This window comes from Castanea sativa, chromosome 9 (genome assembly GCF_040712315.1).
Source record: "Castanea sativa cultivar Marrone di Chiusa Pesio chromosome 9, ASM4071231v1".
Lineage (NCBI taxonomy): Eukaryota > Viridiplantae > Streptophyta > Magnoliopsida > Fagales > Fagaceae > Castanea > Castanea sativa.
The window spans coordinates 40,760,080-40,770,955 of NC_134021.1; the positions used below are offsets into that span (position 1 = coordinate 40,760,080).

Consider the following 10,876-nt stretch of genomic DNA (forward strand, 5'->3'; position numbering starts at 1 on the left):
GCCTCATCAATTACTCAACTGTGCTCTTAGCAAATTCCTGTTCCCCCTCCTCTTATACTCTCCTTTCTTCTTTCTCTAATGTATTTCTAGCTATAAACGGACTCAAATTTTGTCATCATTTGCTTTGAACTTATTATAGGCATCAACCAGACCTTGGGGTAATTGATCTTTAATGCGCCTTAAAGAGAGAAAATTGCCTGCTGTAAGAATCTAGGTTGTATTTCTGATACTCCTACACTATTTTCCTTCTTTTTGTGTTTGAATAGAGCAAAAAGTCCATGCAGAAGCAAAATTACCAATTCCATTTTGATTCTTTGATTTGATGTCATTACTATGAGAAATTTGAACTCAATGATTAGGAAGTGGTCAAATCATGTCATACTAAGCTGGTTGAGCAATTTAAGTTATTCACTTGATTCATCATAAATTGTTTTTCTTGATTTGATAATTAAAATTTGGTCCTTTTAGGCTAAACTCTTATTCATCCTAAATTAATTGGGTTTTTGTTATGTAATGAGATATTATAAACCTCTTTGTTGAGTAATAATGATGTTAAGAATGTGTATTATTTGGTAATAAATAACGCTTGAATCTTTTTTTTTCTTTTTTTTTTATACAATATAGAAATTATACTCTAGTCTAATCTAAGTGTGTATGTATATGAAACTTCTTCCTAGAGACTTGAACTCCAGCCATTGTCTCCCGCACAAACATTTATACTTGTGGAGTGACTATTGCACTAAGGATATGTAGTAATACGCTTGAATCTTTGAATAAGCATTATTTAGGACCTTAGTCAATGTATGAAGTTTTCACAAAATGACATGTTTTCTTTCAGTTATCCTATTTTGTTAGGGTGTGGAAAAGAACAATAATGGATTATGCAATGTGAAATACAAAATTTATCAAATTCAGTTGAAGTATATTCACCTAGAGGTTGAGCTTTGGTACAATTGCAAGTGCCTTTCACCAACAGTGATAGATCCCGAGTTCAACCATTTTAGTTGAAGTATATTTATCTCCAAAGTCACTTAGGATTTTAAGTTTGGATTGACTTGTGTTTCTATAATTGCATTAAAATTCTAAAATATGACAAGTACTTTTGATTTATTTTGTAATAGATACAACCATGTAAACTCGTGAAATGGCTAACAAAGATCAAATGGTAAAGAAAAGTATTTACTGATGTGAGAGGTGCTAGCCCCTAGACATCAGTATGGACTAGCTTAAAAGGTGCTGAAACTTAGAATTCAGAATTACGATTACTAAGGCAATTTTTACAAAGATGTGGAACATTTTGAGAGTTGAAAAATGAAAATTTGGATAACTGGTAATGGTAATGCAGATTATAGCACATTTCTGATTTCTCAGATAACCAAGTCGCTTCTGCCACAAATCCCATTAGTTGGTGAAGAATTTGCTTCGAGTAATTTGCAATTCAAACGGGGACATTTCTAAGTTGGCATTCTATGGCACTTGCAACAAAACATGTTAGTGGTGACTACCATCAAAGCAGTTTCAATAATACTACTTTGCCATTGTTAATACTACTTTGCCATATGAATCCGCCTTACTTCCTTTTACACAATATCTTGTTATTGATAAAAAGATACAGGTTATTAGTCCACAATAAGCTACCATTAAAATGCCCTATGTTACCCAGTGTTGACAACTTCTAGGAGAATTTCAAGTGCCTATGCTCTTCCTCATCTAAAATTATTTGCCTACTCTTTATTAGATTTAGGTGGACTAAAAGCAGCAAAAGAATTCATATCTGAAGCAAACTGAGAATCTTCTTCTACTTCTGAAGTGCCAAATAATTTAATCTCAACTATTTGATAATCCAATTCCCATCATCATGAAAAACATTATTTTTTTCTATTCGGACTAGGTGGCCACCTTGATAGTGTTTTGAACATGTTGAGCAAGGTTTGAGGCATGACATAAACCCGAAGGTCCAAGGTTCAATTCACCACACTATTGGTCTATAGGGTTTTGGGGTGTCTCTTGGACAAGAAGTAGAATAGTCTGGTTAAAGGCTAAGCCACCACTTCTTTATCGAGAGAGAATGTGCCTCAAAGTAATACTAGAAAAATCCAAAATGAAAAATCTAATCTTAATTATCCATCTCATTTCTCATAACCAATTTCTGTACATCATCTGTATCTTCAAGAAACTGCCTTCCATCTTGAAAAACCACATTTCTCCACACACAAACCTATTAAACTTGATATTGCAACCACCAAACAATGAAACAATGACATTCCTTCGGCTCACCAAAACTCAAACCTCAAAAGCCCACAAAACATTACACTTCATTAGTAACAAAACCTTCTTCAACCTGTTTATGGTCAATCAGTCTGCCAAAAGCTCAACTTGCTTCATCACAAAAATGATCAACACTTTCCCTTTTGAAATATTCTTTTTAACTTAAAGCCTTGAAATCCATACCTCTGATTCCAAGATGACTCTCACAAACTCACAATAGCCATTCCTACAAAGAACAACCACAAAGACTAGTTAAAAGGAAACAAGTGTTCAATACTGACAGTGAAAATTTTGATAAATAATAGGGAAAAAAAGTATATTGCATTTTTTAGAAGTGTCAAACATAGACTAAACTCTGAAAGCAAAAGAGGTAATCACAATACAAGTAAATCTTCAAATAAAAATAAAGATTAATTTTCAAGTCAATGCAAGCATATGCACATACATCACCCATCATAATTTTTTTTGCTCAAAATGGCTGTGCTTCAGATTTGAACTTGCACAGCAAGTTAAGCCCAACTTCCTACTACTCAAACTCGGCTCTTGCAAAAAATTTATAGAACCCAATATTGGCTCGAGCTTCATTCCAGTCTCAATATTCTGGTTGGAGCTCAGCTCATGCAATACTCAACTCTCTTCCAAGCTGATTGCAAGCTCCAAAAAACTTCTAAATGCTAGCTGTTTTGAGCATTTAAACTTCAAAAGCTGATGAGCTCTACATCAAGGGTAAGGTAATTGCACATAAGTGATGGCTTTTTATTACAGGAATGGCTACTCTTTTCATCATTTGTTTGCAAAAGGAGAACCGGAGAGACAAATATCCATCTTATACATGAAAAGCTTACAGAGAGATGACAAAATAATGAAAAGAATAAAATAAAAACAGATAATTTTAGAAGAATGTGCTGTCTATGCTTGATTCCTAATATGAAAGCATCAGATCAGTTTGAGAAGGAGAATATTCCCTCAGATCTATGATGGAGAACCTCTATCAAGCCAGCGCACCAGCTGAGCATAATGGTGCTTAAGCCCAAAGTCAGAACATAGTTCAAGCACAGGTCATCTTGCTTAACAAACAAGCCAAGCAAACTTTGATCGAGCTGCTTGCAAGCAGCTTGGCTCTTTTTTTAACCCTACAGTACTTGTGAACAGCTCTTCACATGTACCTACCACAAGCAAGAAAAGAGTTGGAAGAACAGGTTTTCTAGCATTATTTTAAATAAAATCAGAAAGATCGAAGGTAAGAGACACTAAACACTTCAGAAAACTGAACCCCAACCAAAAACTAAAAAAAAATCCCACCATTAAATATGGACAAAAAATCCTTAAAACTGCAAAGTTGTAACTTCAGAGGCATTTAGTGAAATTTCAATGAACAAACAAAAAATAAGTCAAAGAAACGTCAGCACTAAACTGCATTTAGGGCTATTCACTCAAAATGCAACAAAATTTAATTAAAAAAGATTTTTTTAAAATTACATAGATATAAATCTTTTAGTAGCCACTAACTTTTTCACCAGACATGCCAAAGGAAATCTTTTAGCCATGTGTGACTTACAAATAAAAAAATAAAAAGAGTGAAATGATTAATATATTTTATCCATTGCAAAGAGCTAAGGGTATGTATGAATCAAACTACAAATTAAGGATCAAACAGCTGGTGCGGTGAGCATGACAGTCACAATACTGTAGAATAAATTGAGCATGTCAACATGAGATACTTACATTAACATAGAAGAAGGTAAGAAGGCACCAAAACAACAGTTTAAGGAAAGACAAGATTATCATATTGAAAGGATACATGAGGCACAAGAACAGAATTTTCAGGGACATAATGGTTTTGTAATCCTCTTCCATCATAATAGACCGAGCAATGAGATAAATCAAGTGCTCAGGGTTGGAAAAGTAAAGGATGCCTTTCACAAAAACCTGGAGAAGTATTGGATAATGACTACTTGAATATGTTTCTCTATAATGGTTTATAATAAACTTCACACAAGGATTCATCACCACAAATGACAATGACATTAGTAGCTAAAAAAAAAATCAATAAAAACGCAAACAATTTACACATCACCTGCCTGGCCTCATTTCAGAAAAGAAATACAGAAGAATTTCTTGAACAAGGTTCAGACCAATAGCAGCCACCAGAACCAATGCCAATTAAGTAGAAAACTGCAGCAGAACATGCAATATTCAGTCCACATCCACAAATGCAGTGCAGTCAATGTCTTGCAGGGTGATATTCCCCATATACAAATCGTTTATGTGCTGAGAACAGAGAGGGAGGCATTTCTGATTGAGACTTTCATGAATTGCACCCATCCCTGGGACCCACTTGTCCTCAACAGATGGATTCACATTCAAACGGTTCTGCAGTAACCGTACCCGATAATAAACAGTATCCATTCTGTCACAGAAATGACTGATACAGGAACATGAAGGCTCATCAGAAGCCAACCTGATCAAAGCCAAAGATAAAGCCCCATCAACAGGCCTTGGATCTGAAAGATTTTGATCTCCCATCATTTTAACCTCTCTTTCTGTGGGGAAGTACACTTCTTCATTTCCTTTAAAATCAGAGACCTTCAAATCTTTAGTGTAATGCTTAATGGCTTCACGCTTGGTTGATTCATGCTTCTCTGCTAGTGTCAAAATGCAAGAGAATCTCAAGTGATAAGTTACTGCAGTTTTAACATTCTTGAAGTTGTGACAGCAGCAGAAGAAATCAAGCCACCTTCTCCCTATACCTGCATACCACTTTATAATATCAGTATCTTCAAGAGCAATGAGTAACTTGATCGGCCTAGGGCGACCCATGTTATTTGTAAAACCAGCCATCTTAACTGCCTTCCTAACAAGTTCTATTGGTGCATCAACTTTCATACACAGCCTCGTCAAATCCTCAACCGTGCTCTTGGCATATTTCCTTTCCTCTTCCTCCTCCACTCTCTTTTCTTCTTTCTCTAATGCCTTTCTAGCTTGGACCGGACTCAAATACTTGTCAACTTGCTCTTGGAACTTATCATAAGCATCAACCAGATCTTGGGGTAATTGATCTCTAATGTGCCTTAAAGAGAGAAAATCCCCTGCTGTAAGCATCCGATGCCATTCCCAACGCTCTTCCAAGGAACCCAAGAAATCTTGGACCACTTCATCAGTCCAATTTCTGAAGATTTCTCGAACCTCATTTTCAATTTGAAAGTCAAATTTAAACCCATCACTTTGCTTCAACTTCTTAAAAACATGTTGCAATATCTTCATCCCCAGTATCTTTCTATTCCTCTCTCTAGCATTTTTAAATTCCAAAGCTCTAACTTCCTTCTGCCTAAGGTACTTCTTCCGTGCCCTAATTGCTTTCTCCGTCATGGGAGGATGCAAAACTGAAGGTGGAACCGCCTGTAGTTCCATACCTAGAAAACTAATATTCTCAGATACCGCACTATGAATTGCCGTCATCATTTTATCCACCCTCAAATCCAACCTACCTTCTAAATATTTCAAAACCCAATTCTTAAAGTCCATGGTCAACATCTTCGACCCTGACGTTATCACTAATATTTCATCCAAATACCTGACTACATACATCTTCACTGGCTTATAAAACAGGCCAGACATCCAAACAAGCTGCTCTGATTTAAACTTTGGATTCTCCTGATTTTTCTGAAGACGCATATCTTGAATTTCTTTATCAAACCCATTAAAGTAAATATTAATCAAAATCGAACACAACCCGCTTTCTTGAGGAAACCCCCTTCCTAAGTAACAACCACCCAATTCAATTCCCACCACCTCACACTCAAACAACCTCTTTATATAACCAATCAAAGAACCATCTTTTATTTTCTCTTCAATAAACAAACACAACTTATTTACATGCCTATCATCAAACCTTTCTCTATCAAACGTGACACTAAACCACCAACTAGGATTCTCTACCGAGTTCTTAAGGTACCTAATGGCGGTGTGGCGTCCCATACCGACACGCCCACCATAAGAAAAAGTTACAAACCGTTCATCATACACAATTTCCAATACCATCCTAATAGCTTCAATCAAAACCTTTAATTTCAAGTTGGGCAAGACCAAGGACTCACCTTTCATTCTTGAGGGCATCATTGTGACACAACAAGCTTCAATATCAAACCGATTCTCACAGAGCTGGCGGCCCATTTCCTCGATATCAAACCGCCTCGAGACCGAGTTGAGAAGAGACTGTGAGTCAAGGGAGTTGAGGGCAATGTTGGGTTGTGAGGTGGTGAGGTTTTGGCAGGCAGTGAGGAGGACGTTGGGCAAAGCAAGGACATTTGAGACAAGATTGGAGAATTTGCCATGTGAGAATTGAGTGAGAACTAAGGCTTTGAGTTGGGGTTTTGTGAGGGTTTCTGTGGGGTTTTGGGTTTGGGTTTTGGGGGGTGGAGACGGGTTTTGTAAGAGAGTTGAGAATAGTGTGAGAGGGGAGCGATTTGGAGACCTGAATTCAAGTGGGTTTATTCTTCTGAGGTGTATAATCATTGAGACAACGAGAAGAGAAGTGGAAGTTTGGACTTTGGAACCTCCACTTTTGATTTTGCTTTGGGGGTTTTAAGGTTTCTGCCTGAGTTCAAACTTGAGAGAGTAGTTCTAGTTGCAATTGCAAACAGCAAACTTTTCCTTCTTTCACTTTTTTTTTTTGTGTGGTGAATTTCGTTTTTTGAACCTGTACTTTAGGTTGGTTTTAATTAAATGAATTTAAATTATTTTTTAGTCAAAAATAGCTTATTCGTATTTTAATTAGTGCGATCTTTCTAATTTCTATCTCCTTTTGTGAAAGTGAATTTTTTTTTTGGTAATAAATGTTAAAGTGAATTTTGATGCAGCTTATAGTGAGGAGGGAATTTTAATTTCTATCCTCTCAACTTTTTCACCCTTCCAACCAAATAAACCCTTAAAGTAGAAGCTAATGCAACCAGGCTAGAAGCAACTAAGGCAGCAAAATTAGGGTATAAAAGGCACTTGATTTGCGAAGAACATACTATAGACGTCGATTTGTAAATACCTAATTCTTGATCATCTCGTCACTTGTCTATTGCTAATGTCACCAAACTAATTCTGAACTCTTTCTCTAAGTGGTTTATAAATCATATTTTTAGGAAGGCTAGTGTTCCTCACTAAATTTTTGTTTTAAATCACAAGATAGAGAAGGGATTAATTCCCTCCCCCTGTGATTTGTTTCTAAGTCTTTTCTTTCTATAAATATTACATGTTTATTTAGGAAAAAAAAGTTTTAACATTGATGTCAATAAGAGATTTTTTGACCTAAATATTTTTGAAGTGTAATCCTCTTAGTTAGCATCAAGTCATTAACTAGCTTTTAACAATTAATAATAAATAAACAAAAGGTCATCAACGAGTTGAAATTGCTGGGAATGCAACATAGAAACATAAAAATCATCTTCCAAACTACTTTTTATACTAAAGCAGCATAGATTGAACTAATACATATTGGGAATTTTGCTAATTCAAAACTTTTGCAATTCAATTGGTAATGCCATGGCATAAACTGATATTTATTGGAATAAGTATTGATAAAAAAAAAATTCAAGATTGAAAAACAATTTTCCGGTTGAAACTTGAAAATATGGTCTCACAAACAAGATACTCCGATAATTGATATTTAGCTCACTTTCAATAGGAGCTCACATACATAAATATTAGAGGCAAGGGAGTATATTCAACCCACTAATCAGCCCAATGTTTCAGGTTATTTTTTATGGGTTGAGTCAGATGATGGATTGGGTTGTGTTTGTTTTTGTTTTTCTTGTCTTTTTTTTTTTTTTTAATGCTTGGGTCGAGTTAAGTGCAAGTTGGCAAAATTTTTTATTGAAGTAACCTGATCTCACCGATATTTAGACTAATTATGTAAATAATACTAGTTTATTGAATAATATACTTAAATAATTAAATGAAACCGCAAATTTTCTATTTGGTTTGACAAAATGGCCCTAACATGAATACCCAATCCAAACCTTACATTGCGTTTTTTTTAGCGCTACCTAGGGTTGGAGATTTCTCAATCCTAAGAGGTTGGTTGGGTTGAAAAATACCGCAAACCCAACCATCCCATACACAACTTCATAGTTCATTTGGTTGTTTTTTTTAAATCATATTTTAAAGAAATTCATTTGTTTATAGTATTTACTATTTATTCAGTTATGTGCTAGCAAAATGAAATGTATCTGTCCAAGGAGAGTAATTAACCATGAAGGTGTGCAAAAACTGCCTTCATACCTGCAAAATGAAATGAAATGTATATTTGTGTTTTTCATAAGAGAGAGAGAGAAATTTGTATGTATGTGTATTTCAGCCCATGGGCTTGGACCTAGTGTAGAGAATGGACCTTTTCACCTCTTCACAATTTGGTCCTGTGGCCTCTCATAGTCCAATTCCAATTATTGTAAATTGAATTTTCTTTTCATCTAGTTGCACCAATTAGAATTTTTTTACTTTCTTTTTTCAATTTCAAATGGGGAATATGTAAACTATAACATGTGGAGTCTGCCTTCCACCCGCCAAAAATCCTTTATCTCCTATCGATTGAAATCAAAATCTCCTTCTATTGAAGGAGAAAAATGTATCATTTTAATAACAAAAACTAATGATTTGCTTTGGGAGAGAGAGCCCACTCCAAAAATTGATTTAATGATAAAAACTTCAAAATGTCACCTTTCTTTATTTCTTGGGTAAATTGCAAATTATATCCCTAATGTTTGAGGTGTTTAGATTTTATACCCTGAAATTTCAGAATTTGAACTTTACTCTTTGAAGTTTGTGGGTGTTTAGATTTTACACCCTAATATTTCAAAATTTGGAAATTTTAAGTGTGTTTGGATTTTATTCTCTAAAATTTGAGAGTGTTTGAATTTTACTCTCTAAAGTTTTGGAATTTGGAGATGTAAAATCCAAACACTTCCAAATTTTAAAGGATAAAATCCAAGTTTTAAAGCGTTAGGGTGAAAATCTAAACACCATAAACTTTAGAAAGTAAAATTCAAATTCTGAAATTTTAGAGTGTAAAATTCAAACATTCTCAAACTTTAAGAGTGTAATTTTCAATTTATCCTTATTTCTTTGTTTCACAGATGATGCTCACAATTGTGTGGCCCAAACTTACTTGACAAAATATATAGTTAGCAGCTATATGTCTTAATCAAATATTCACACATAGCATTAGTGCATTATAGAGTGCTTGTCCTTGTTCCCACTGTCATGTTAGGTGATAGGTGGGACGCTAGTGTCTGAAAATGGTTTTCCACTTGCTCATTGCTACTTGTCACACTGAAAATTGCCATATAAAATGCAAGGTTGTTTTATTCGCTTCAGTCCTTGTGTCGATATTGGACTCGTACAAATTTACTTCAGACCATGGAACCAAATTTTGGGTTGGCTTGATTTTGACTTGTCTTCAAAAAGCATTCTAAATTGAAGTAAATATCATGAAATTTCTTTCTCTTTTAAAATTTACTAGGATCAATAATACAGATCTCAACTTCTATTGGATGTAACTTTTATCAATAGTACATATCTCAATAATTTTCTAATGATGCATTTTCTAACAAGCTTATATACCACTTGATTATTTTGTCTTTTTGTCCCCTTCATACTTTTAAAAAATTTATTAAGATGATTAGTTATTGATAGCAATCACCTCTAGAAAATGTTTAAGATTCAAGTTTTTTAACTTTAATCATACACAAAACATAAGTAAATAGATTGGATAGTAAACATCATTCGATATTAATTTAAATTTTGGCAGTTACATTAACAATGAAGAGAACATGTAATTTAATGACAGAATTTTAAAATTATTAAACCAATACAATGTTATTAAGTAGTATAATATTAACAAAAATTTATCGTAAATATAATAACATGATCCTCATTCATTTTTTAAAGGACTCGGTTAATAAGTGCCTCAAGTCATTAGTTAATGTTGAGTTTTTTTTTTTGAAAGATAATATAGACAAAAGACATAGGAAATGAGGAAAGAGGGAGTGAAAAGATAAGACTTACAATATTTAGTTGTTTATTTATTTATTTTTGATGTTTCAATTTCGTAAGACTTATTAAATTCTTTGCAGTAATTAACAAGGTTTTTATTATTATTATTATATTAGAAAAAAGTTAACGAATATTTCAAAGGTATTGTCAATGAACCATTTAAAAAACCAATTTATACAAAAAAAAAAACTAATATTTTAATAACTTTTTTAATTTTCATAAAAAGTAGTATAAAAACCTTTTAAAAATAACTTATTAATGATTGCCCTAAGTCACTCATTAAAATGACTTATTATTATTATTATTAATATAAACCAATCAAAAGTCTAAAATCCTCTGCCTTGTCAATTTGTCATGGGTCACAGACAGTAACGTACAGCCAAGATGTTTCTGTCCTAGAAAAATGATAGGAAAAGAGGGTGAGGAAGTTTCCGGGAAAGTTGAAAACATGGAAAAAGTCACGACTCACAAGCAGGACAGCAAACATTGGGAAAAACACCCTCTAATCTAATGTAAGTCTTTTTTTTTTCTCTTGTCCAAACGAGAGACTATTTTATTTCCCAATTAA

At 33.9% G+C, this 10,876-nt stretch overlaps 1 protein-coding gene across 5 annotated transcripts; it reads right to left on the minus strand.

The window, feature by feature from the left end:
* Positions 1 to 2,102: 2,102 nt before the first annotated feature.
* Positions 2,103 to 6,900, minus strand: LOC142610858 (nuclear intron maturase 3, mitochondrial-like). 5 transcript variants are annotated; one of them, XM_075782820.1, is made up of 2 exons: positions 4,350 to 6,900; positions 2,103 to 3,434 (listed from the first exon to the last, which is right to left on the minus strand). In XM_075782820.1, exon 1 carries the CDS (start codon positions 6,781 to 6,783, stop codon positions 4,465 to 4,467), a length of 2,319 nt encoding a protein of 772 aa, XP_075638935.1. In that variant the 5' UTR covers positions 6,784 to 6,900; the 3' UTR covers positions 2,103 to 3,434; positions 4,350 to 4,464. The 5 variants fall into 5 exon arrangements, with proteins under 5 accessions (XP_075638935.1, XP_075638933.1, XP_075638934.1 ...); XM_075782818.1 differs by having other exon boundaries at positions 2,103 to 4,197; XM_075782819.1 differs by having other exon boundaries at positions 4,346 to 6,900.
* Positions 6,901 to 10,876: the final 3,976 nt, after the last annotated feature.

Bases quoted from the DNA above. Each gene is read 5' to 3' on its own strand.
- LOC142610858 (XM_075782820.1), bottom strand. From the start codon at position 6,783: ATGATTATACACCTCAGAAGAATAAACCCACTTGAATTCAGGTCTCCA.